A 27,958-nucleotide genomic window follows, 5' to 3' on the forward strand; every position below is an offset into this window, starting at 1 on the left:
ACTGCTGCCTTGGGGAAGCTGTTATCACTGCTCTGCTTTCCTACCCCTGCTCTTCTCTGGTTTGCTAAGGCTGCACTGCAGATCAAATTGGGGGCGGGGGGGGGGGGGCGGTCTGCTTGCACCAGGCACTAGAGAGGCCTCTGCTATTCAGAATTGGTAAATGAGTTCACAGGAAGATGGGTGACAAAGATTGGAAGTCAAAAAGTATTTGGGGTGAAGAGCTGTTTGTGAAGAGTTACACTGATACTGCTGTGACCAGCTGGACAATAAAATAGCATGTGAAATTCTGTGTGTACAGGGAAAAACAAAACCAGTACCTACATAGTCATAGGCTCCAAACTAGTTAATGTGATTCAGGTGAGAGTGCTTGGAGTCACTGAAGAGTTGTATGAAAGCAGCAAACAGCAAAACAGTCAAACCCAGGAGACCTGCTACAGCATCCTGTGCCAGAACAATATTCATCAGAACCGTGGCTTGCTGTACTTCCCCTTTGTGCCTTTTTTTTTTTTTTTGAGGACACTCAGAAAGTTTACAGAAAGTGATACAGTATAGAATTGGGATTACAATGACCTAAAATTGTTCCTGTGGCTTTTATGGCCAGACATGAGATAAGATGCTTTCTGCTGGCTAATGCAACTCCAGCACAGTTAAAAAGTTTGGGAAATAAAAATCTCAAGACTGACTTCACCAACAACCATATAATTTTATTTAGCATTACTCTAACTTTGTGCATAATAAGCTAATGGAAGGCTGGTTCCCTAATCTGATGTCCCTCTTTAAACCCTTTCTCCTACAACATTATTAAAAAAATCTTTGTGGGTTCTACTCAGATTAAATGTGCCTTTTAGAAGTTTCATAGAAAAGATGAAAGATGATATGTTTTTTAACATTCAGATCAATATGTGTATTACAAACTACACATTTCTGTACTCAAAAAAAAAAAAAATCCAGTGATCAAGTACAAGTCCATTTGAAGAGTAAACAAACCAATGCTATTTATTTGCCCAATTTTTATTCTTTTATAAATCATAATTTAAACTCCACAATGCTTTCCAATTAACTGAGCACAGGTTCCAAACAGTGCAGTTGGTTGGCAGTTAGCATGCCTTTTTTGATAAGCTCCAAAGTAATAGCAGTGACAAACAATGCTTCCTGATCAGTCAGAGACACATGGTGTATTTCTAGAACAGTCAAAAGTGTAAAGACCTTTTAGTTGGAAAAATGCATAATGCTGACAGTGTCTTAAATGCCTTTGGAGGAAAGATCTCATCATGAATTTAAGTAGTGTTCAAAGAGCAAAACAAAAATCATGTAAACTGAGCATAGACTTGAAATGTAACTTTGTGTTATACAATCCTTCCAAATGGCTGTTAAAACGATGCTGAACAAAGCATTAGTAATGCTGACAATGCTGTGCGATACATCTCAGGTTATTAAGCATATTTGTTACACGAAAACTTAGCCTTGGAAAACTAGTGAGGATTTCCCTTCTTTAGGGAAATAAATGTGTATGAAGTAGAGTTAAAAAAAATTTAATGAACTGATAAATCAAACACTAAGTATCAACTTTTATACTAAATTAAAATAATATATTAAATATAAAGGAAGTATAAATGTGTAAGAAAAATGGGAAACACACTATTGCATATTTATAAAAAAGTATCAGAAGCCATACTGTTTGTCTTGCAAGAATTTATATTTAGAAGGCTAAAATCATTTATCTCTCTCTCAAATAAATCTATGAATATAACAAGAGATAGGAACAGTATATAAATATGGTATCTTTAAATATTTACATGTATATGGAAACTAGTCAAAGCAGTGCTATAAGAAGGAAATGTCTGTTATAAAAGTGAGATTACAAATTTTGCATACATCCATCCGCAATACACTATTAGTATTAAACTTGCATCTTCCATAAAGTAATTATTAAACTTTAAAATTATCATTGCATAGAATTACTTGAAAAATATTACCTAATTCTGTATTCCACCTCACAGTAAAAACTATCAGGATAATGATACAAAAATAACAACTCTGAGAACAGTAGCCAGCTGTGCTGCCCTTCAAAGTTTAGTCTCTGACTTCTTGCTTTTAGGAACAAGAAAGACATTGCCATCTCTAGTCTGCTGCAGCGAATATTCACTAGGAGAGTAAGACTTTCCATCTTCATCACGTAGCATGCTGAAGACCTCAAGGTACAAGGTCGTTAGTTGCTTTTTCATTTGCCGAAGGCTTTTGTCATGCTCTCCTTTTTCCTTAAGCAATTTCTCTTTCTCATCTTTTAGGTTACTCAAGTCTTGCTCCAGTTCCACTATATTTTCCAGTTTTCTTTTACGGCAATTTTGAGCAGCCACTTTGTTCTTGCCTCTCCTGCGTATATCTCGAATAAGCGCAAGCTGGGCTTCGCTGAACTGCTCCTTAGACATCATTTCATTGAAGTCATCAACAGGGAGATTGATGATTTTTTCAACAGGAAAAGGGATCTGCAGGGCTTTTGCTCTTTGCTCATCTCTTGTGAGATGAGCTTCAAGGCAGCTTGAAGGCTTATCTTTTGTGAACAGAGCTTTGGGGTGGCCTGGACCAGCAGGGGGTTCTTTCTTTGGTGTGTTTGTACACTGCAAACTAGGTGTTTGAGTGCTTGGCCCCACAGAAGAAAACACTTGATCCTGAAACTGTGAAGAGTACACACTAGCATTGCTCTGCGGCACACTTCCAGGAGCACTATCCATGTCTTCCATTTCAGAATCGCTACAACCAAAAGTCTTATCTCCATAGGCAGATGATTCAGCAGAGTGTTCAGGCGATGCTACACTAGAACTTGCATTCAGTGAAATACCAGAGTCAGAATCATTACATTCTGGTATGGTTCCTGAGTGGTTGCCATTAAAAGCTTTACACAGTGAGAAATCGGAAAGATCAATAGGTTCACTTAGAATTTCCGCGAGTGATTGACTGATAGTGTTTGTCGTTGCTGTGTCACCGTTTGCCTTTGTATCAATAAAGGCAGTGTAGAAATCCTCACAGAAATCAGAGTTTGAAGGGGACGTGTCATTTAAAGAGTTCACACTCAGCTGGCTGGTATCTTCTGGTGGCAAAATGCTGGAAAAGGGGCCCTCAATACTATCCAGGAAATCTGGACCGCAGTTAACATCTTTTCTCATGATGGGTAATGAGCTGTAGTAGTTGTAGCTGTTGTGCATCTCTGTTGGCTTGGTTTCGGGGCTTGTGATCGTGGTTACCTCAGCCAGGTTATCATTTTCAATGTTAAGACACTACATGGGAAATGCAAGAGAGAGGTTGAGCAACACATCTCCAACTGATAAAACCACGCACATAAAATGGGTATTACAATGTTGCTGTAACCTAGATGACTACAACACACTTCTACTATGGAGAGGCAATCTAGGAAGACTAGATACCTAAGCAAGAGTATGAAGCAACTTGTTCTGGATAAAGCTATTTATTTAGATTAAGAGAACACAGCCTCATAGCAAGATGCTGAAGAGACCCATTTCCAATGCTATATGGAAACTGCACGGAGCCCTCCTGTTCTGGAACATTGCCAGTGGGGATCCTGGAGCTGCCAGGTCTGAACGTCTCACAAGCACCACTGCTAGGAATGGCGTGAATATAGTAAATGTAAAATTACTGAATGAGACTTAATGAGCATTACTAGCAAACAGTTACTTTTAGCACTCTTAAATTTCATGTTATGGGATAGATTTCTTTTCCTCAAAACCCAAGATTCTTTTAGGATTTACTGAATGAAGCAGCTGTTCAGTGCAGAGGAATGTAATTCTCAGTGAAGTAAAGAGTACTAACATGAGCATTAACTCACCCCACGTACTTTTAGTTAAGCTGGCTAACATCAGCGTGAGTGTCGAAGATGATTACATTGATGGGCTTTCATTGGCTACAAGACCAATGTTCTTTCCAACAGGGTGGCAGTTTCTTAACTGAAGCTGAAATAAGTGTGCCTGCTGTCCCCAAAGAATTAGGCAATTGCCAAAATGATTCTGTTTCTCTTAAGAAGGAACCACACACTGATTATTTAACCAGAGATTGTTCAAGGCTTAAGCTAAGGTTTTGAATACAAGAGCTCTTTTTTTTTTTTCTTTTCTTCAAACATAATTCATAAAAGGTGATGCCCTCAATTTAATTATCTCACTTCTTTCAGAAGATTATTCAATTACTATTCAGAATTACTGCAATAGATATTTTTGTTTGGTTTCTTAATGTATTTTCAGCATCACTGCTGCCTCTTCACAGCCAATTGCCCTTGTTACTCATGTAGGGCTTTTAAGCCTACCACAGCAGTAAAGATTGGGAAACTAGGAAAATTTTGGAAAAAAAAAAAAAAAACACCAAAAAAACCAACCCACACAAAGGGAAAATGTACAGTGGCAGGAAAAATGCAGTTACTACAAACGTTTTGTGGGGTTGTTTTTTTTTTTTGTTTTGTTTGGTTGGTTTTTGGGGTTGTTTTAATATGATTTAGATTTACAGGCATTGCACTGAGCATTATTCTCTTGTGTTAACAGCATGAAGTAGAGCGGCATCATGCTGAAGCATGATGATATTCTACAGATATATTTGAAAATAAGTTCTCAAATTTATAGTCAAATCAAAAATATAAATAGAAACATAAGGATAGGAGAAAAATCCCTAGATGTCCTCTGTAATGCACAATTTAGAAATACAGCAAAGTGATTTCTTTGTTCCTTTGAAATATTCAGTTCATGTACGTTATATAATTAGTTATTACTGAACATATATCAACAGTAGTTATATAACTATGCCTGACTCTTCTATGTATCTAAATACATGTTCTATTATCATCTTTACAAAACCTTTTCCGTAGATAAAAGTTGAATGCAAAAGTAACCACAAATGATTCACACAATCAGGCACTGCAAAAAAACATTTACTATAATGCTTGTGGAAAGAATTCTTGTTGTAGATCCATAATTCAGAAGCTTCCATTTGTAAGCAGCTGGAATTTCAGCCATGATCATGCTGTAACATGTTGCATACAGAGGCAGTGATTTGCTAAACATGGGGAAATTCTGATTGGGAAGATAGGTCATGTTTTATTAAGGCCTTCTGATAAACAACTAGCTTCCTTCCTCCTACATGTTTTTCGATATATTATTTTTAAAAAATTAAAGCTTATATTGAGTTATAGACATCCTACAGGTGTGGAATCCAACATGATAGTCACAATCACCATCTGTTAAGATGCTATTGTACTACATTCTCCAAAATATACTCTTCCAAAATATCATGCTATTTTTTTTTCAGGCACTTATCACACTAAACCTTTACCTGTAACTCTGGAAGGGACAATAATTCTTCCCAAACTTGCTCTATGTTCTGCATATTCTCAGCATCAGTAAGTGGAACTAGAACAGGTGAATCAGGTGGCTGAGTTTGATCAGAGGAAATGAAGACTGCGTTGCTATCGATCTCAGCAGCAACCAGTGACTCAAATGCGGCTGAAGAAGCCTGGAGTATTTAAAAAACAAAATTAAAAACCCAAACAAAACAATAACAAAAAACCCCACATAAAAAAAAAAAACCACTCAAAAAACCAACTTTGAATTTTCCAAAGCAAAAATCTGGTTTCTGGTGTTCTACCATTTCTGCAGAACGAACAGACAGGTATTTCTTAACAACAGTGTTTTTTGTAAAACAATGGGATAATATAAAAATATTCCCATGAAAGGCGTTTTCATATTAAGGAAAGAAATGGGGGGGGGCACGGGGGGAATATAGGAACTGGCTGGTGAAGGGAGTATCCTTACACATCAAATAGTTTGGGTCAGCACACGGAAATAAAGCAACTCAAATGCACTAACTCCAAGAGAGCTGCACTGAGTTCACGGTAACAAACTGACGAAGCCCACTGCCATTATTTGCAGCAACTGGAACGGTTGCCATCAGTTGGCATTGCACACTGAATCCTGGCTGCAGGATTCAGTAAGCAGAAGGAACACAAGACTACCACTCCACTCCACTCCCTGCCAGACACAGCCCTACTTCAAGCCGACTACACCACTTTATTCCAACTGGAGTCAGCTTGAGGACAAAACTCAAACCATATCACAAATTAATATTATGCTGAAGAAAAATCTTAGTAGGAGAAGACATGAGACTGATCCCCTAGAAGACCACCTGTGAAACCGCCGTACTGAGCATTTTTACCTCATTGTCGTCTATAAACGGGAATGCTTCTGCCAAGAGCTGCATGCAGTCATCAAAGGACAAGGCCTCTGCTTCTGGTTTTGAAGTCTGTGTGGTCTAAATAGGAAAGTTATGAAAAAATGTTACTGCATCTTTGAATAACTGAAGAATCTTCCATTACAGTAACAAATGCAAATTCATTTTAGGTAACCACTAACATTGTGTCTTCCTGTGAATGGAAAAAGGTTTAAACACACATATTAAGAGTTTACCTGTGAGAAACCGATTGGTGGCTCAGTATTTTCTGACTGGATGCACTGAGCTGGCTGAACAGGAACAAATTCACCCGTCTCTTCGTCTAACTCCAGCTGAGCCAGCAAGGCTTTCTCCTGCTCTTTTTGGAGCTGCTCTTGTCTTTCCTTTTCAAGTTTCTTCTGTTTCTCGAGTTCATACTCCTTCCGTCGTTGACTAAAATCAAAAACTTCACGCCTTGCCCCAAGGTCTATATCTTGCCTCCAAAGAATGTCAATCAAGTTCATGTCCTGTAATAGAAATGCTTTTTTAAAGCAAGCATCCTCCCCAGCAAAACTGGGTTGGAACAAGAGCAAAGCTTTTAATTTCTGTATTATACAGGTAGACTCACGTAACTGAGGCTTATTCTCTTAATCCTACAAAATTATCTAAATAAAATAGGGCTCTATACAACCTTTCTGAAGTGTGTGAACTGATGGTTTGGTTGCTGTGGCCTGCACACAAGCTCACAGAAACTAAGCAATTTGTTACAATTGGCAAGGTAATACATGAACTAGCCAGAGGATGAATATATTCCTCTTTCCTAAGTTTCTCCTAATTTTTAGAAGAAAAGAACAGAAATGGAAAAGTTTGGCAGTGTAAATTTTTTTCAGGTGATCTTATAAAACAGTAAAAGCTGACTAAAACATGACAGGGGCTGTCTGAAGTAACTATAATAGCCATACTGCAAAACGTATTTTAAAATATTTATGTTCCATCCTGGTATTAAGTATTAATCTTAAAGATCAACACAACAGGGCTTCAGAGTCAGAGGATAATCTAGTTTCAAAGTCACCAAGTGACATGACATCACTGTAGCACTAAACACAATTATTAAGACTATTACAAAAAAAAAAGTAATTTAAAGCTTAGTCTAAGTTGATGTTAAGTGCAGTTGGTTTGGAGCAGCTGAGAATAAACTACAGGTCAACAGGTCTCAAATTTTGTTAAACAGTTGGCCTCTGGCTCATCACATTTCTTGGAAATCAGCCACCCCTTGCACCTGTAGTGTTGTCAGAAGACAAATTAAACTCTGCTATTTAGGGAAGACCAACTGGTTAATATTATTTGATTTGGCTACAATTTCTTTTAATTTATTGCATAAGGGTTTTTTTGGGTGGAAGGGGTTAGTGGATTGTTTTGTTTCATTTCTTTACTCTTCAAATATTCAATATTTTTAAGGGCTGAAGTTTGGACTATTTTCTTCTGTGAAGAAAACCTAACACTCAAAAATCATCAATCTGAACGTCAGCTGATGCTGAATTTTGATACTTGGTAGCCACGTTTGTCAGATGGGTAAATGCCAACAATTTCTAGCTGGTGCCTGGGAGTTTTGATTTTAAGGCATGTTTCATTATTCTTAAAAATACCCTTTAGCGGCAGCACACAAAAATAATGCTCAGTGTTGGGCATTCTCATCAGGCTAGCACACTACAAATAATATACTGAACACCAATTTAATTTAAACAGAACTTTACTCATTCAGTTAGCAGTTCCACACCCAAGATACATTTATTTTGCCATATATCAAATTAAAACATTCCCTCACCTCTAAAGACCATTTTCAAAAAAAGAAGCAAAGTAACCTGAATGCCAAGTCATGTTAACATTCAAAATGATCACTTCTGTTCAACAGTGAAGGCAAAAAGCTTTAGGACAAGTCCACATTTGAACAAACCAATTCAGTATTCTCATTTCTTCGTTAAAAATGCTATAGCGTTAACACTCATATTTATACATTGCATGAACTACTTCTACTAGTTACTATAAAAAAAATTACTTTTCTCTAAAATCAGGCGGTTACATAGAATATCTGTGTGTAACACAACACAGGCATTCCCAAATCTAAGACATATTTAATATACCTTGCTGGGAGAGACCAAACTCAGCTTTAATGGCCAGCAATGAAGAAGCTGAAATAATTACAGTGGCTGCCCAAGACAATGTTTGGTCTCTCCAGATTGGCAGGGTAAAATGAACTAATTAAGTTCTGCAGTAATTGGAGATATTGCAATATGGTATGGCTTCATTAAGGGCCAGTAGTTTACCAGCTGCTCACTGTCTCTTTCTGCAGCAGATTCAAAACTGCTTCCTAGTCTCAAAGCATTTGCAATATGTTCTGGATAAAACTGCAGGATCTGGATTTTAGGGCTCACTTCTGAATTATTCATTTACAAGGCACCATTAAAAATGTGACTCAAAAGATTTTTTTTTTTTGTGCGTATAATGCACGAGGCTGTGAACTAACAGAGCTGTTTTTCTCCCCGTGTTGCAACAGACTACAGCACAAAAATAGCAGAACTGGTGCTCAGTTTCAGTTTAAATCAAACAAAAGTGATCAAAAAGAGGTACAGAAGGCATAACATTTTCCTTAAGAAGAAAAACCACATAGCCTTAGTGCAAAAACTTAAGGCACAGCTATTAAATCTTTCATCCATACTACTGGCTATACTCATTATCAAAATAAGTAGCTTTGGGTGCTGCCTCATTTGTGGGATGAGAGATCTCCAAATACACCAGCTGGGGAAAAAAAAAACCAAAAATGCTGCGGCTGTACACAGCCTCTGTGTGCAACAATCAATTCAGCAAGCAGGATTATTTTTTGAATGAATATGCTTGCATGGCTTTCAGGATTTTCAGGATCTTGGGCCGTTGTTTGAGAAATAAGACAGCATTGATTAGCTCCTGTCACCATTTTTCAAGGGACCACATTTAGCCCAGCATCTCATCCCTGGCAAAGGGCTGAGCTTTGCTAAACAGCATTATGCTCTATCCTGGAGAGAGATGCTTGTCAGAAGCACCTTTTAAAATTTTATTTAGTTATTGTGTTTGTGGCATTTAAAACCAAAAGGGTAGTTTGGTTTTTGTGCTTTTTTTTTTTTTAAATTATCAGCATATAATTGGAAGAGAGTCCTCCTATTTTCAAATTGAAAAGTTCTACATAAATACAGCAATATTAGCCTTAACTTCAAATAACAATTCAGTAATTACTCTTCACATGAATGGTTGCATGGAGGAAGTGTTCTTCTGTTCAATATGTTAATATGTAATATCATCAAACAGCACACTGGTTTAAATATTAACCTGCCATTTAACACTATCTATAATTTCAGCCAATGATTTTAGTAATACTGTCCTTTTCAAAGAAAAAAAAAAAAGATCTGGGCATTAGTCCAAAGCCTCAGGTCAAAGTTAGTGAATCACTGGTCAATGTTGACTCCATTAAGGAATGAATCACAACCCCCAGCACAAGGTGATGGCAAAGAACTAAAAAAAAAAAAAAAAATTTGCAGTCCAAAGCAAATATTTTACAATTTTGTTCCTTTAGCCTCCCCACAGCCTTCCTCTTTAAATTATTTCTCTGCCTTGTTGGACACTATCACACACATACATAGAAGTATCCACAGACACAGGCAGGAACTCTATTTTAGGTTTATCACTGAAGCATTTTTCCCCCTTCCACTGTGAAAACATCAAAAAGTAACTGTGTATTTGATACCTGGAGCGTTTAACTAAAGCTACTAAAAGGTATTTTACTTCTTGCCTGTGCAACAGGTACCCTCTAATTTTTAGATGCCTCAGCATGATGTGCTGGTCTCAGAAAGATTCGTTTGGAGTGACAAGCAAGCACAGATTCGCATCCAAACTGGAGCACGTGCACTGAGAGTCCTGTGAAAGATTCATCTGACCCAGGGCTGGTTGCTGCCCTTCAGAGCCACACTAACCACTTCCCTTAATATCAGATGTATTTACTGTAAAGGCACCAGCGGTCCCTCATGTGACCGAGTCCACAAGCGCCCGTTTGTTCTTTCCTCCGTTGTGAAATTTCTTGAATTGCATCAGAGGAAACGCTGGTTTTGGCAGAGCTAAGAGGCAGCGAAGGAAGAGCCTTCCTGCAGGAGGAAGGACCTGCGCCTGGGAGGGACTGCAGCCGCAATGCTTCCCCCAATCTAGATAGAGCTCAGCTCTTTCCCACCAAACACCAACGCCTATTTTGAGGGGAAATACATTACAGCATTTAATGTGTGTATTACCGTTGTCCAACACTTCTAACTTCTGGGAAAATAATATATTTTTAATATTTTTCTCAAGCAGACAAACAGTGATTTGATTTTATTTATAGTATTTTCTTCACAATTTTGTAGACAGAGAAAGAACTTCTCTCAGAGAAGGGCATGCTTTGCTTTCCCATAATCCATGTAAGCAGGAAGGGCCTTGTGCTCATGATTTTTTTTTTTTTGTTCATTTAGTGATATGCCTTTCCAACCACATTGATAGCTTAGTTTGGACATATAAAGGCACTTTTAATAAGATAAACATAAATGTTAAACAATTCACATTAAGCCACCATCTGGCCCCCAATGGAAATTTTCATGTTTTAGATTTACATATCAGCATTTGCCATCTGTGCAGAGTCTGTTATACATTTTATGAGAAAATCTCTGACTACATTGTAAAGTTTGACAATTAACTCTTATTGCTGCTAAGCAAACATGTTTGCAGTAGGGTAAACAAAGCCAAGGAACCCCGTTTTCATGTTATTTTCACAGACTGACTTGTGCTTTAAACAAAATACTGATCTTTCATTTCATCCCTGTTTGGTTTATCTGCCTGGTTTCGGTTTTGTTCAGAACATGCATCATTTACAGGTAGCATTGGTAAAGTAGAAAGAAACATCCAGTGCCCCAAGTACCAGCAGAGAAACAATCTCAGAAAGTGCTCTCAAACAGTGCCTTCAACTCATCATTAGCTATCCCCTTAATACAGAGCACATCTGTACGTTTTGCGCATTTACTTCTTAAAGTTATGCCTTTTGCAACATAAATTAGGAAAGCATTAGCAGGACCTCTCACCAGACACAGATTTGTTTTTCTTTCCCACGATCCATTAGCACCTAACTCCAAGAAGAGAGAAGATTTCACATGCCAGTATGAATAAAAGCGCAACAGAATCAACAGATACTGCATCCAGCTGGGGAGCTCAGACAGGAACCCTACAAGCAGCAGGAACACACTCTTATAGCTTATACACAGAAAGAGAACTCACAAAGTATCCCCCAATTCCTATTTGCTTTCCAGAAAGTGAAAGGAATGAACAAAAAGCACCTTAATTTTTTGCTGTCCTCAGAAAAAAAAAAAAAACAACCACCCACCAAAAAAAAAACCCCACCAAACAAAAAACCCCCAAACCAAAACCAAGGACCTGAGATACTCAAGGCAAGAATGAAAGGGATGGAATCAAGTAATAAAGCAAGTGCAACAGAAGGAGCTGGAAGCATCTCACCACTTAAGAAAAGCACTGTCTGTGGAAGCAACAATTTTGTTCAACACAGGTTTTAAGAATGATTTATAAATCATTCAATGTTTTCAGATGATCTCTGAAATCACCAAAACTAGTGGTCTGTTTTCTAAATGTTTTTCAAGATAAGTTACTTATTCAATTACAACTCAATTACAGAAAAAAAATCCTGGACACATAAGCCTCATGCTTCAGGGAAAGCACAGAAAGCAGATAAAGTTAGCCCAACACCATCACTTTTCAAAAACAATTGAGTTTTGGAAGCTGACCCATAATTTTCTATCCCTTACAACTGGAAATTGAAGAACAAAAGTTAATTCAAGAATGTGGAAGGGACAGTGAGGACATGAAAAATCTGAACAAGCAACAGCCCTTATGAGAAGAATGGGGAAAAGGGAATGGCAGAAACTATTTACTCTGGAGAGCAGAGGGGTAAAATAGCAATTTTAGATGTCTGAATTTAGGATTTGGAAATGTGACAGAACAGGCAGCTGTCAAACAAAGCCATGTGACAGCAACCTGTGATTTGTGAATACACAAGGTCAAATCCCCAACTGCCCTGTGGAGCTGCCTGCTGTCCCACTTTCTTCAAGACCTTCCAGGCAATCTATGAGGAAACAGTGTACTTGGGTAGGTGCGAGGGGGTGTCTTTTTTTCTATCTTTTATACCTGTACCACTCACTACTGCTGCGACTCGACTGCCACTCAAACAGTATGTCTTGACACTAAACCAGCGTACTTCTTGATACCCATTTGCTCTTCCTGGCCCTAAAGAGTCTTTGGATGCCCAATATCTTGGTCTGCAAACTCTTTTTAAGCCCTGGAAGGCTAACTTACCTGAAAAAGGACTCTAAAAGGGTTGGAAAGCTGCAGCTTTAAAGAACTGATGTTGTAAGAGAATTTCCACTCCATGTCTATATAAATAAGCCTGTCTTGGGACATTCTTCTGCCCTAACAGAGATATGACATAAACTCAGTCCCTTAAAGGTATGTGTTTGTAGACAGATTTCATTTTCTTACTGAAGAAAGAAACCTCTAGAATGCTTTGCCAGGCCAGGAACAGAAGTAGTCTTGATATTTCATTAGCTAAAAGCATTTAGCCTCTGTTTTCTCTTAACATATCTCATCTTTCAGATTGTACCTCCCACTGTATTCCAGCAGGGTCTCCTAATAAATGCCAAATTGTCAGGATTTACTCTTATAAATTAGATTAGCTGAAAAACTCCTTGGCTGGATTGTCCAGCATTCTTAAGAAAGTTTCACTACAAGCCTTGTCTGGGCATTATTCTGACAAAGACAGGGAGAGGCTCTGGCTGGCTGGCAGGACAATCTTCCCCTGCAAGTGCAATTCTGGACAGTACCCACCCACTCTCCTAACCCTCACTCCAGAAATAACTCCTCTGAGAGGTGGATGATTTATGCGTTTCACCTGAAACGTAATCTTCCAGGAATGGTATCAACAAAGGCTAAGACTGTAAGATCTGCGCAGCTCCCAGCATGATGGTTTTGCCATGTGATACATCCTATGGCAAGCAAGCTTTCCAAACTGCCAGGGAAAATATATACCTCATATATCCTCCAGTAATAGTGAAATGACAGGTTTCTTTAAGCCTGAAGGATGTAAAATGAGCAAGAATGCAACTGCAATAAAGAATAGCTATTGTAGGCTGTTTGTGGTCATTAATGTACCAACTAACAGTAGAGCAAGACCACAGCAGGTAAAGAAAAACACCCTCATCAGAAAAACAGCAACGAGAAGCAAAAGGAGGGACATAAAGAGCAGTTTACTTCTTCACTTTGACCATAGTTTTCTCTTTCTGCAAAGTCAATTAATCTTCATCTCCATGACGCTCCTCAAAACACTGAACATGCGCAAGAGCCTCACAGCACTCCCTTCCAGCCCGGGGCAGAGCAGCAGGAGTGACACTCTCCTCTCTGGCTCATTAATCTCTGGAGTCAGAAATACATACATGTATCCTTTTCCCACCACATTCCGTCTGCCTTGAGGTGACCATTTCTGGTACAACAGATCAGGGGATTCTTGCTCAGTGCTGCAGATCTTTTTGCAGAAGATTGTTTGGTGCTCTATCTCAGACACTCCAGAAGTAGCTGTGCTTTTCTAAATTGTTTAATCAATACATATTTTAGAAGGTAGCTTTAAAACAACAGAGTTCAATATAAAGTATGTGGTTTCCAGGAGTTGAATGGTCCCAAGACTGATCCTGTCTCAACATCTTAAAGAAAAATTCGGGAAAAAAAAAAGCTGAAACCCACTGTCTCATTTGCATGGCTTACAGAAACCAAAGTCTTTAACCTGACATTGGTACTTTTTTCCTTTGTACAATATCTGATTTTTCAAAAGTTACTCTCTAGTCTTCATGGCCAAATATGTCATGCATTGTATCTGCTCCAAATTCCCCTATTTCTGCTTTAGCCTAACGGAAAAAACAGAGTGAGGTCTAATGTTGTGAGCTGATGACGATGAACTTTTGAATAAATTTAACTATGCCCATATTTACAAGCACTACCCTGGCTGCTAAGCAAAAGCCAAAAATGGTCATGGGTGTCATCCAGCTTCTTCAGACTTAGTCCTAAATCTCTTGACATCCCAGGGTGCTTTCTGGAACATCACTACCTAAAGCAATGAATCTTATATGTTTTCAGAGCTTTGCTGTTTCAGTTAGATGGGTTCCATTCTTCCCTTTTAGGTCTTAATTATATTGTGTTAATCTTAATTTCACTTTTCCACAGTATATCACAGTATATTTGGCTGGTATAAAACTGTTGTGGTCCCTTCTACTCAAATTCTGAATCCCTCTTTCAGCTTAACAGAGCCATTTATTTGCTGCTACTTTACTCTCTCTTGCATCAGCAGCATTACAAAATGATTAAGTCAATAAGCACACAAAGTTAATAAGTATTCAAGTTACAATCTATTACACAAGTTGCATAATGAAATTGGGAGGCTGGCAAAAATATGGGACTGTTTTATAAAAGAGTGCATTAGTCTATTTGTTTTTACATGCTTGATACATCAACAGAACTCTGCTCTGTTGCCCCGGCAAGTAAACTGAGTGATTCTGTTCTGACTGACTTTCTAGCTGTTGTCTAACCATCATGTACTGCACCTCTTAACTCCATTTTGAAAGGTATTCAAATAGCAGCCATCTCGGGCAGAATTCTGCTTCATTTCAAATAAAGCCATTAACACCAGCTTTTCCTGTGTTTGGGTTTTTTTTTTTCCTCCCAAGTTAAAACTGCATCATAAGAAAATGGGCGTTTATTGAATTTTGTCATTTATGCAACAAAAAAATCCTTACCCTACATGTAAACAAATAACATAAAAAAAAGCCGTCTGAAAATGCTGCTGATCTTTTAACCATAGGAATACAAAAGCTTTTGTGTCCCAATTCGTTTTATATATTGAACCTACAGTACTTGAAAAACAATTACCTGTTAAATGATTATCTTCAAGCTATCCAGCTGCACCCAGCCAGGCATGTACTGTGTGCGGACATTGCCACAGGCTACTCATTAGTTTATCTACAAGAGGATTTATTTATAATAATGGCTCAGTCATCTGGGAAACACAATCCAGTCAAATTATAGCATGCTCTTACATCCAATGAAAGAAATCAGGAAGCAAGAAAAGATGAACATAAACAGAGAAAAGAACCTAAAAAAACCTGCAAATAACATTTATTAGGTTGTATTAACGTTGTGTTATAACCTATTAGCCACTACTTTGATTTCATCAGGATTACACACTTTTTGGAAAAGCATGATTCAAACCACACATGAAAACATTGTGTTTGTTTGTGGCTCGAAATATTCTCCACGATTATTTAGAATCTTTCTTGAACTACACATTTTCACTGTACTGGGATCTTACTGTAAAGTCCCCCTTTTTAGCTGTCATTTTGCTGGTGGCTGGGCAAGTTAGGGGGACAGGCACCATACGGGTCATTACAGCTGCACTACAGCTTGGATGTGGAAACTGTGCTCCAGTATTTCAAGAAGCATGTCTCACCAAGTTTCACTTCACTGATCTTGCAAGCAACTTACTTTGTTGTTGTTGTTCATAGGTCAAACTACGATGGCAAGCAACTGGAATATCTGTGTGGGTTAGAAAGCAATGAGGTTCACTAACTGTACTGCCAGCACACATTCATCAGCCCTCCTTCAGTAACACAGACATCTACTCCATAAGGCTGCATCAAGGAAATTCTTCCACGCTTCCAAGCTGAGCTGACAAAAAGGAAGGATGCTTTCAAATTCAGAGAACTCGCCACACAAACACCTCATCAGCCTAGCACTACCTTAAGACTAAAAGCTTAAGAATACAGTTACATGGCAATGAATAGTTTGCTCCAGACATGGTCAGGTGTGACGTGTTCTGTATACGTCAGCCCACATCTGGCAGAGTACGTAGGTGCCCACCTCCCATTGCAGTCTGTGGGGCACAAGTGTTAAAAAACTTTGTGGATTAGAGTCTTGCAATTAATGTGCACTTGTCACATACATAATTTATATAGATAATGCTGGGAATTTAGTGTCAGTGCACAGTTTTGAATAAATAAGCAGGGTTCTGTTTGGTTTTTTGGGGTTTTGGTTTTTTTTTTAGTGTTCAAATACACTTGGGAGGGTCATTTAGTTTCTACAAGGAGAAGGTGGGGGGACCCAGAAAAAAAGATTTGAGGAAGGGAGGCCCAATGTGGCAAATTTTTGCTGTGGTGACACTATCTCTCCAAAGAAGTAATTTGTGGTTAAATGGTTTGACATCATGCACAGCCTTCCTTAGTGACTGCCCCTGGGTTGGGGCAACCCCCAGTATCAACACAGGCTGGGGGATGAAGGGATTGAGAGCAGCCCTGCGGAGAAGGACTTGGGGGTACTGGTGGATGAAAAGCTGGACATGAGCCAACAATGCGCGCTTGCAGCCCAGAAGGCCAAGCGTATCCTGGGCTGCATCAAAAGAAGTGTGGCCAGCAGGTCGAGGGAGGTGATTCTGCCGCTCTACTCAGACCTCACCTGGAGTACTACGTCCAACTCTAGAGCCCTCAGCACAGGAAAGACATGGAATTGTTGTAGCAGATCCAGGGTAGGGCCACAAAAATCATCAGAAGGATAGAACACCTCTCCTACAAAGAAAGGCTGAGAGAGTTGGGGTTGTTCAGCCTGGAGAAGAGAAGGCTCTGGGGAGACCTTATTGTGGCCTTTCAGGACTTAAAGGGGGCTTACGAGAAAGATAGGGACAAACTTTTTAGCAGGGCCTGTTGCAATAGGACAAGGGGTAATGGTTTTAACTAAAAGAGGGTATATTTAGACTAGATACAAGGAAGAAATTTTTTACAATGAGGGTGGTGAAACACTGGAACAGGTTGCCCAGAGAGGTGGCAGATGCCCCATCCCTGGAAACATTCAAGGTCAGGTTGGATGGGGCTCTGAGCAATCTGATCTGGTTGAAGATGTCCCTGCTCACTGCAGGAGGGTTGGGCTAGATGACCTCTAAAGGTTCCTTCCAACCCAAACTATTATATGACATACTACAGAAAAGCTTCAGTAAGTAACACCACCATTCAACCGTGCACTGATGACTAAAACTGCTCTCCCTAAATTTACATGAAACACCATAGAAATCATTATTTAATTTGCATGAAAGGAGTTTGTATAGCTTTTCCTCTTCCTCCAGCCACACCAAGATAGAAGATGAGAGTTGTTTTTCCATAGAATGAGGCAAGGATCGATTTTACTCATTTTCTTAAGCACTTGTAATTCACTTATTTCTCAGCAAAAAGCAATCCTCAAAGTCACCAACCCCCACAAAGGTTTCAGGAAGCTCCTTCATTTGAAGGTCCTGCAAAGTTAAACAACTAAACCAGAAAGCTCAAGGGCCAACATGTCAGGTGTCCATATGCTAATTTATCATTTTTGTATACGACAGCTTTTGCTTAAAAAAGGTAAACCCAGCGAGGAACTGAACAATATTGTGTACAAAAGTAAAGCTTTGTTTCCGTGTGATGCAATCCAGCCCTCGCTTTTTAAAGTCCTATGTAGTACTCAATTTATAAATTTTGGAAGCAAAAGGAGCTAATTCATCTTCCAAGGCATGAAGCAGAGCAGGTAGAAGGTTTTATACCTCTTGCCAAATTATATAACAGCAGTAATTCTTGATACCCTCAAAAGAACAACAAAACCTCCAAAACTCAACCATTGGTAATTGTGTCTCTCCACCCAAATCAAGATCCTCCACTGCCCACCACTGTCCTTGGGACTTCCACGTCCGTCCCCTTGGAGTACACAGGAGGCTCAGATCCTCACAGGGATATCTCTTTCAGCCTTTTGATTAAATCATAGAATGCTTTGGGTTGGAAGGGACCTTTAGAGGTCATCTAGCCCAACCCCCCTGCAGTGAACAGGGACAGCTTTAACTAGATCAGGTTGCTCAGAGCCCCATGGGTAGATGCACCTAAGAAATCAAGGTAGAGGCCAATCCCTCACTTGTGACCCCTCACACATTCTACCAGCACCTATGACGGCCAAAACAAGACTGTTTGCCACAAATAATAAACATGTCAATATACCTCTTCCATCCATAAGTAGCAAACGTACTCCAGCCTTCTTAAGATGGTGAACAAACATTAAATATCGGGAAGGAGCTTGCAAGTATATTACAGTACAGTATATTTAGCAGACTGTTTCTAAAATCAGCATTTACAGCTGATTTTTCTAGTAGAAGACATTATTGAAGATTTGACTGCTTTCCAGATGTAATTAGAATCAATTTGTTGAGCAAAAAGGGTAAGAGGATCACTTGTAAAATAAGAAAATACAGAATGCAAAGAAAATGTCAGGTTTTGATCTTAATCAGTTTTTTACTTCCTTATGCCTCAGTAAATACTTGGGAAAAAAATCAGATTATAGCAAATTATCAGTAAAAACGGCAAGATTCTAAAATTTCTCTATAGCACAGTTAATTCAGACAATGAGAGACAGAGATGTTGTTAGGGTAAATCACTATTCACAGAGTCAGTTATGAACGGTTAATTCTGTCATTACTACTTGCATTTTATAAAACCTTGCTCACCATCTCTGCCACATACACATGCACAATTTATCAATCCCAAGCTTCATTTTGAATTTAAAAATAATTCTATGGCTCTGATCTTAGTAACAGAGTTCTTCAGAATAATTTAAAGAACTCCATTAACAGTTTCATTATTTAAGTGGTTTCTGTTCTTCACTTTGCCAGCAAAAAGAAACTTTAAGAGATGTCTAGAGACGTTTGCACTGGTTATCAGCTGAGCAAGAGCTCCGAAGAGTAGCAGATGCAGGCTAGATCCCTGAAGTGTCAGATGATAAAGGATCTCAAATCAAGCTGGAAAACATTCCGCAGAACTACAACATTCCACTGAGTCACAACAATTTTTACTAGTTGAAGAATTGACCTGGTAATATTCTAGTTCACATACTCAAACTAAATTGGAAAGCACAGTATCAGAAGTTACTGTGCTGTACTTCTGTTATGGCATACACAGCTATGAGGCACCTAAACTTGACGTGTATTTCCACAGCCAAAGAATTCAATTTAAATAATTTGGAAGACCAGCTGCCAGAAGTTACAACTTAATTTCAAAAATAAGTTCTGTTTTATCACATTACAGTATTTTAATAGTACCATTTTTGTTACTGAAGTACTTCCATTTTCATCCTTAGGTATCTTAAACCCTACTTGTTCCAGGAATTTACTCGGGTTTGATTTATTTTACAAATATCAGTGAGACAATCTTCCACAAATTCGTCAGCTGACACAGACCTGCTCAAGACCCATCTACAGTAGGGGAAAAAAAGTGCAAATATAATTCAATGTTATAGAACAGAAAACATGTCAGTGCATCTCATGTCACATAATTCACAGAAGATTGCACCAGGGCCTACAGTACGCTTGTTCCAAGGACACTTAATGCACTGGTGCATACATATCAGTCACTACTTCTGTGATATCAATGAAGACAAATATTAGTGTAACAAGCTGGGGTGGAATACTCTCATTAACACATCTTGGATGACCTCTGCCACTAAAGTCGCCATGTTCTCCTTCCAGCCATGAAGCTTCTTAAAAATTGTTACCCATCGGAGCTGAGCTGCACCAGCCTTCAGAGCCGCCCACCCACCCCTGCCACCCTCTTTTGCCCATCGTTTTACTACCCAGCTGACTGCAGAACATGTCATCTGGTCACATAACTGCATGCAATCTCACTGGAAATACCCTGTTTTAGGACAAAATTCAGCCTTCTTACTCAACAGCACACAGCTTAACCAAGCAGTTCCTGAAGACAGAAAGAAGAAATGACCAAGCGTCCAGGCCCAAGGGGCACAAAATGCAAATGCCAGCTGTGGAGCAGACAGAAAGACTGGCCATGGTACACGGGAGCAGGCAGCATTCAGAGTGGCAGACCTGCATCGACCGCGTGCTGCTTGGGAATTCTGAATGAGGATCTTCCAACAGCCCAAGCAGCACAGGAATTGCTCCACTTTAATTGTAGCAATAAGTAGGAAGGTACCAATTTTACCACGAAGCTTCAAACAAACTGTCCTGGTTTCGGCTGGGATAGAGTTAATTTTCTTCCTAGTAGCAGGCATAGTGCTGTGTTTTGGATTTAGGATGAGAAGAATGTTGATAACTTGCTGATGTGTTAGTTGTTGCTGAGTACTGCTTATGCTAGTCAAGGACTTTTCAGCTTCCCATGCTCTGCCAGGTGCACAAGAAACTGGGAGGGGGCACAGCCAGAATAGTTGATCCAAACTGACCAAAGGGCTATTCCATACCACATGACGTCATGCTCAGTATATAAACTGGGGGGGGTTGGCCGGGGAGCAGCAATCGCTGCTCAGGAACTGTCTGGGTATCGGTCGGCGGGTGGTGAGCAATTGCATTGTGCATCACTTGCTGTGTATATTATTATTACTATTATTATTATATTGTTGTTATTATTATTATTTTACTTCATTTTATTTCAATTATTAAACTGTTCTTATCTCAACCCAGGAGTTTTTCTCACTCTTACTCCTCCAATTCTCTTCCCCATCCCATCGCGGTAGGGGGAGTGAGCGAGCAGCTACGTGGTACTTAGTTGCTGGCTGGGGCTAAACCACAACACAAACAAAACCCCCCAGGATCTTTCTATCATAGCTCTTTATGGCTAAACAGCAGTGATGATCTGAGCAGGAAGCAAATCAAAGTCACAGCAGCTTTTCACACAACTCAGCTGTAGAAAAGTCACTGCTTCAACATTTAGTGGGCATTAATTTCAAACACAGCAAATAGCCACACCCTGAATCATAAACCAAGTCTCTTCTTAAAGGCAGGCTATCAACCAAGCTCCTTCTGATTCAATTTCTCAAATATGCAGACTTTGTTTTGCAAGCAGTCTCCAGAAGTGGATTTTTTCATGCTTACAAGAGACAGCATGTAAAACCAATACAGCAAACAGCAATAAAACTTTGAAACTGCAAGACAGAGGTGGGGGCAAGGAGGTAAAAGTTGGTATCTTTACATTTCATAGTCATACAGAAGATACTTCCTTAAAAGGTTTGAAAGAGACTGTCTCAAACTGGTCTTACATAACTTGCTGCTGCAACATCAAACTTAAAGAAACCTTCTTTTCCTTTCTCTTCTCTTTTTTTAATTGCATTGCTCATAATAATACTGCAGAAGTTGGACTAAAAGTCTTAAGACTCTGCAAGACAAGTACAAGGTTGGGTGGTCTCAACTCCCTCAGTACTGCAATAGCATCAACAAAGACATACTTCTTGAAATGGTTTAGTTTACCTGCAAAGGTAGGAAATATTAATAGTCATTTACAGCACCTTCAAAATAACTTAGCTAAAAAATAAACACTATTTTATATTCCTTCTTCCCAATATAAAAACTGCAGCTAATCAGGTCAAAATAGAAATTTAAACTGACATAATGAAAACTTCAGCCAGATCTGTAGTATATAAATTGCACCCACACAAGTATTATTTCTAAGCGATACCCATTCTACTACAGCTTTGCCAATTAGTGCTTGTGCTAGGGATTACTAATATACCACTGAGCATCACTTATACTCTGCTGGTAAAACAATGCTAACTTAACTGAGTTATTAACACTCTTAGTAACTCCTATCAGCTTTCCACCATGTCCACAATCAACATACCAAAACACTTGAATTAATCCTTTAAAGTGAATATTGAAGCAGAAATTAAGAGCCAAACACAAAGCCCATGTATCAACACGTAACTTTAGAAAATCAGTGTGGCAGTTAAAGAAAACTGAACAAATATTCTACCAAGAATTCAAAATGGCTAAAGACAGAAAACAGAAGATGCTTCATAAGATGAAGACAAATCCTCTTCTGCAAAGCAGTCAAATAATTACACATTTTTATCTTTACTTGATGTTGTTACAGACTGCTTGGTTATCCAAATGAATATTTAATTTAAATATATGGTTCTGAGAGACTTTGCTTCTATTTGAAACAGGTACTGTTAAGCTATGCATGTCAAGGTAAAACTAAACTAATATTAAAACAAGATACTCCGCTGGCGAATGTATTTTTTTAGTTCCTTATTTTAAAAGGTGGCAAAGAAAAATTAAGAAATATATATCTAAAAGTCACTGAAACAAACAAATCCTGAGACAGAGCTGTCCCCATACCTGCTTCAGTACTGTGCTGCACAGGGGTAGTACTACTGTTCTTATACTTTAGAAAAACTTAAGCACTATACGATCAATTAACTTGCACTGCCAATTAATATGTGACTGTCACTAGCTTTCATTTTCCTGTACAGAAAGCAATTACTGGGTAGGAAAGATAAAAGTACACAATGCCTATCTTTACTTGAAATGTATTTGCCGGTGTCTGTTCAGATAAGCCTTCTGTGGTTTCAGGCAGTTTTATACACCACAGATAGCGTCGCTGGCTTCAGAAACAAATATGCCATAAAAGTATTACCATCAAGCAATCCCGAGCAGGATTTCAGTTCACTGTGTATCAGTCATCTTTGGATAACACAAATTCAAAGTCATGACTTCCAACTCCTCCTACCTGACTTTTCATTGGTCTACATAGAAAGACTTTCATAGGTTGCAGATGAAGTGTTTCCAAAACCAGTTAAACCAGATTATTACTGAAAAAGAACTAATCTGGCCAACACATTGTATGCTTTTCCCTTCACCTAACGCTGTATTCTATGGCACAAAGTCCAACTTGGGTATAAAACACAATCAGAAAACTGAACAGACTTCAAACCCTTTCAAGTTCTCTAGGAATGTGCTATATTAAAATTATAGGTTACTTAGGGCTGGAATGAGATGGAGGCCAAACCAAACTTTAACTAGGTGATTAACCTGGAGACTTTGGAGGACTTTTTGCTGGCTGCAATTCAAGCAGAGCAGCAGGGGATTAATATTTAAATCATGCCGACAAGTTACTGCCTGGACTTGTACTGCACTAGCCTCAGCCAACACAATCATTGCAAATACATCACACTTCCACAAATTGGCCTAATTTTAGTGAATGGTTTAGTAATTTTAAAGCTTATCTTTATAATTTTGAAGGGAAAAAAAAAGGAAAGAAGCAGTGTTCTAGATACAGAAATCAAACAAATTCCTTCTTTCCAATGAAGCATGCATCCTATGTTACAGGCATGGGCACAGTCGGTGTCATTTACTGTTATCATCTGAACTTTCTATATTCTCTCCTTTTCCTCTAAGCTCACCCTTTTCTGGGCCTGCAACTAACTCTTTATCACTCTCCTTTAAAAGTCTAATGCATTCAAAAAAATTTCAATGAAACTCTGACACCTTTTGCTGTTTTGGAGTTTGTTGGTTCTATTGAAGGGCCAAAACCAACAAAATTTTACAATGATATAGGAAAAATTATACTAAAAAAATAGTATTAATTGATTTTACTGAGAAAGTGAATAACAAATATTTCACTTAGCTCCTTCCACTTCTAGTGTTCCTCAACATCACCTCACAGAGTCCAGCATATTCCACAAAGGTACCTGAGATTTCTTTAACGAAATTAATATGTTCAATATGCTATTGCTACATTCATTTCAGTCAGGGTCACAAAAGTAGCAGTACCTATCAAACAAATACTTTTCTGCTTTGCAAATTTAACATATAGAACTTGCGGAAAAGAAACCAAAAGAACTCAAAAGGGTATTCAGGTGCAACAATAGATAATAAATATGTCAGATTATTCCTTCAGGATTATACATAACCTGCTGCATTCTTGTTCAGTGTAAGTATTACACCACCTCTATTTTTTCAATCAAAAAAAAGAAAAAGAAAGAAGTAAGGGACAGAGAGCCAAAGTTTATTCTTGCCCATGAACATTAGCAGGAACTATACACAAGCCTTCCTAACCACCCACACAGCGCTATAAAAACGTCTCAAGTTCTTTAAAGCACACAAGATCATCCAGCTGCCCTCTGCTTACACTGCATGTTCTTTTTCGTTCCAGTTTGGGTTCTTTCAAATATTTCCCAACAAACTTTCAAAGCCAAACTCTTCTCCAACTTTGAGTCCTAACCACAAACTTCTTCAAGTCAGATTTTCAGAGGCAATTAACTTCTTGCACTTCCATCCAATATAACTGTAAATTCTTAGCACATTTTAAAGACAAACTACAGAACAGTGTTCATATGATGGATATTTACTACAATAACAATAATATCCAATTAGCTGTTCTCCTGAAGGGATTGACACAGTCAGCTCTTATTAGTCTACATTCATTTTAGCTAAACATACTACATGGCATTGCATCTACCACTGGCTTAACTGAAAGATATTCTTTTCTGACTTTTGAAGGTCAGAAAGCTCTATCAGTGCAGCTTGATGTCAAGGTGAGCAAAGAAGAACTGAGGGTCAGAATAAATGCATTTTTAATTAAGGTAGAGCTTGTGATACTCTCTCATCTACTTCCTCCAAACTTGTCCATAATTTTAGTAGATAACATTATAGTCAGAAATGTGGATGTTTTCTTATATTGAAATTTATCCACATACACAGATAGATAAATAGGTATTTCTACAGATATCTTGATCAGATATTCCCATTCAACAAGGTTATTAAACCTCATTATCAAGAAACAAAACAAAAACCCAAAACAAAGACTTGTTGCCAGGCCCGAGCAGTGCACTTGTTTGTCTTTGCATGCAGAATCTACCTCATGTGGAAATGATAGGCCATTAGGGAATAAAAAATAAACCTATTCACTTGACAACTTAATGCAGCATGTCATAAAAAAAAGTATGTGTAATTCCTCGTTAAAGCCCTTTCAACTGAGGAGATCACACTAATTGAGCTGGAGACTCTTCAGGGCAGTTCTCTAGGTAGAGAAACCCTAACAGATACACTTACACAGGCAATCATTTGCTTGGTTTTGCCAGTTGTTACAGTTGGTCTTACTTCAGTCTAAGTGCAACCCACAGCTGCATTCTTTGTGTTGGAAAGTGAATTATTTTTACTCTCTTCTTGTTGTGAGGCTCAAAGTTTAATAACTGATGAGCCTGTTCAGCTGTTTTACAAGGTTACAAGCAACCATTTCAGTAACTTCAAATTTACAAGAGAACAGCTACTATGAGAATATCATGCTTTCGCATGTGATATGAAACATCTTGACGCCTGTTCCATTGCATTCTTTTTTCTTAGATGTTTTGATGTCTGTGTCATTAGCATGTAATAGGCAACATCCCATTACACCTCTGCATACAGACCAGCATCCTATTTCCAGGCAGAGAGGTACAACAAAGGAATACTTTTTTTCAAGAATACTGCAGGCAATAGCACTGCCAACTCCCACAGAAGTATGGAGCAGAAAGTGGCAATTCTACATTCTGGTTAGGGAGCTAGATGAACCCCAGTCTTTCACGTTCACCTTTTCTGTGTGCCTGGTAGGGATTGTCATAGCAGTAGACTAAGAGCTTGTACTGTATTTGCACAGGCGCACACCGTTCCCATCCGCTGGCTTGCAAAATCTGAGGAGCTAAATGAAGACTGCATTTCCCTTCTCTCATTTTGAGTGAACATTTTATGGGAAAGGGTATTTGAATTTTCCATTTAATAAGTACATTTAAAACTATATGTCAAAGATGGTAATCATTTACTATCTAAAAAATGCAGTGCCTTTTCAGGCTAGCTCTGCAAGAGAAGAAACCAGCAGCTGTTGAGCTCAGATAGGAAAATTGCAACGGGTGGCGTGGTAGAAAGGGTTTGACAAAGTAGGCAAACAAGTAACAAAACCTAGGTTTGCTGGCAAAAAAGTCATGGTGAATTGGGCAAGAAGGTACAAAAGCAGGTACACAGGAATCAGTCTGTCAAGATTCTTTCAGAAATGAGAACAGAAATGCCATAGCTGGATACCACAGGCAAAAAGAAATTCACAGGGTGTTTACATAGCACAGGCCAAGAGCCTGATTTTTGTTGCAGTATTTTCCAAGAAACTGAGCAGGGCAAGGTGGAGGTCACGGCTGTGCTACCCGGGGCTAGAAAAACAGATGGGCCCAGCAGAGCTATGAGTGGCCTAACACAGAACAGCAACAGCATTCAGTCAACAAAAGAAGGTATATCCAACACTGCTAAAGAGATGTTACCTGTAGGAAGTACCCACTCCTGGACAGACTACATTGAAAGCAACTGTATTGCGTAGCATATATTGTACTGACATACACTGAAAAAGCCTCAAAACTTGTAGTATTAAAAGAATTAAACCAGCTCCAGCTTAGGTTTCAAGTATTACTTCTTTAAACCTAATACTTAGTTGATAAGGGTATGTTTCCCATTTAACAGCCCAGGAAAAACATGTAATGATTACATAAATTTAAAATGGAGCTCAGTTATGTTTTCAGTTATTCACCCCACTCTTGTGCAACTAGTTTGCCATACAAAGCACCGAACTTCCCCACGCTTTTAGAGAAGAGTTTTGGTAGCACAAGAGTACAAAACACAAATACGCCCAAATACCCCTAAGCCTCCAAGAGATTTGCCTCGGAGGAGACCGCCAAGACTTCACCTCCTCCTGTGTCAAAACCCCGCAGCAGGGCTGGCTCAAAGCCCTCGAGAGGCGTTTCCAGCAGGCGGAGGTGCGAGGGGCGCGCCCCAGGCCCAGGCCCTCACCTGCGGCCCAGGCCCGGGCCCAGGCCCTCACCTGCGGCCCAGGCCCGGGCCCAGGCCCAGGCCCTCACCTGCGGCCCAGGCCCAGGCCCTCACCTGTGGCCCAGGCCCAGGCCCAGGCCCTCACCTGCGCCCCAGGCCCAGGCCCTCACCTGCGGCCCAGGCCCAGGCCCAGGCCCTCACCTGCGCCCCAGGCCCAGGCCCTCACCTGCGGCCCAGGCCCAGGCCCAGGCCCTCACCTGCGGCCCAGGCCCAGGCCCAGGCCCTCACCTGCGCCCCAGGCCCAGCCCGGCGCCCTCCCGGCTCAGGCTCCGCAGGCCGCGTGTGAGAGGCCGAACCAAACCCGAAGCCGCCCCGGGGAGGTGCATGATTGTGCGACAGCTCCTGCTGGCCCGGCTCGGGACAGGGCCCCGGCGGGGCGGCTGCGACGGGCGGCCGCGCAGCAAGAGAAGGAAGCCTGCGGTAACTCACCCGAGGAAGGAGCGAGAGGCGTACGGACACGCCGGGGGCAGCGACGCGGGGCTGCGCCCGGGGCGGGCAGCCCTTCCGGCGGCGGGCGCCTCCCCAGCCGCTCCCTCAGGAGCCGGCTCCAGCCCTCCCGCCCTCCCCGGATCCTCCGAGCTCCTGCCCCCGCCCGAGCCTGCCCGCAGCGGGCAGCTGCCGCGGAGGCGGCTCCTGGAAGCCCCGGCTGACCGGCGCGGGCGGGAAGAGGCGAGACCCGGCCCGACCCCCCCCCTCCCCGCGGCGGAGCGGGGAGGGGCGGGGCCGCGGAGGCCCGCCCCCGCCGCCCCGCCCCCGCCGTGACTCAGCGCCTTCGCAACGGGGGGCGGCGGCACCACCTCCGCCGGTCTCGTGACCGGCCGCCCCGCCCCTCGCCCGGACGGGCCGGGCCGCGCCGGGCCGCGCCGGGCCCCGCGGGGGGAGGCGGGGGGTGCCGCCGCCCGGCCCCGCCCGCCGGCCGTGCTCTCACCTGGGCGGCGGGGGGCAGCTCGATCTCCATCGCGCGGGGCCGCG

The 27,958-nt window shown here is 40.4% G+C and overlaps 1 protein-coding gene across 8 annotated transcripts; it reads right to left on the reverse strand.

Annotated features, from left to right (window-relative positions):
- Window positions 1-971: 971 nt before the first annotated feature.
- On the reverse strand, window positions 972-27,958 carry NFE2L2 (NFE2 like bZIP transcription factor 2). 8 transcript variants are annotated; one of them, XM_075710022.1, is made up of 5 exons: window positions 27,915-27,958; window positions 6,459-6,728; window positions 6,208-6,303; window positions 5,329-5,508; window positions 972-3,275 (listed from the first exon to the last, which is right to left on the reverse strand). In XM_075710022.1, the coding sequence occupies exons 1-5, from the start codon at window positions 27,942-27,944 to the stop codon at window positions 2,067-2,069; spliced, it is 1,785 nt and encodes a 594-aa protein (XP_075566137.1). In that variant the 5' UTR covers window positions 27,945-27,958; the 3' UTR covers window positions 972-2,066. The 8 variants fall into 8 exon arrangements, with proteins under 8 accessions (XP_075566137.1, XP_075566142.1, XP_075566139.1 ...); XM_075710027.1 differs by lacking the exon at window positions 27,915-27,958 and adding an exon at window positions 27,416-27,481; XM_075710024.1 differs by lacking the exon at window positions 27,915-27,958 and adding an exon at window positions 26,844-26,860.

Source organism: Pelecanus crispus, chromosome 5, assembly GCF_030463565.1.
Source record: "Pelecanus crispus isolate bPelCri1 chromosome 5, bPelCri1.pri, whole genome shotgun sequence".
Taxonomy (NCBI): Eukaryota; Metazoa; Chordata; class Aves; order Pelecaniformes; family Pelecanidae; genus Pelecanus; species Pelecanus crispus.

What these genes read in the sequence shown, in the direction of transcription:
- NFE2L2 (XM_075710022.1), bottom strand. Translation starts at nt 27,944, where the DNA reads ATGGAGATCGAGCTGCCCCCCGCCGCCCAG. An exon ending in AGCTGCCCCCCGCCGCCCAG is followed by an intron (nt 6,729 to 27,914) that starts GTGAGAGCACGG and finishes TTTCTATTACAG; the next exon opens with GACATGAACTTGATTGACAT. An exon ending in CACCAATCGGTTTCTCACAG is followed by an intron (nt 6,304 to 6,458) that starts GTAAACTCTTAA and finishes TTTCCTATTTAG; the next exon opens with ACCACACAGACTTCAAAACC.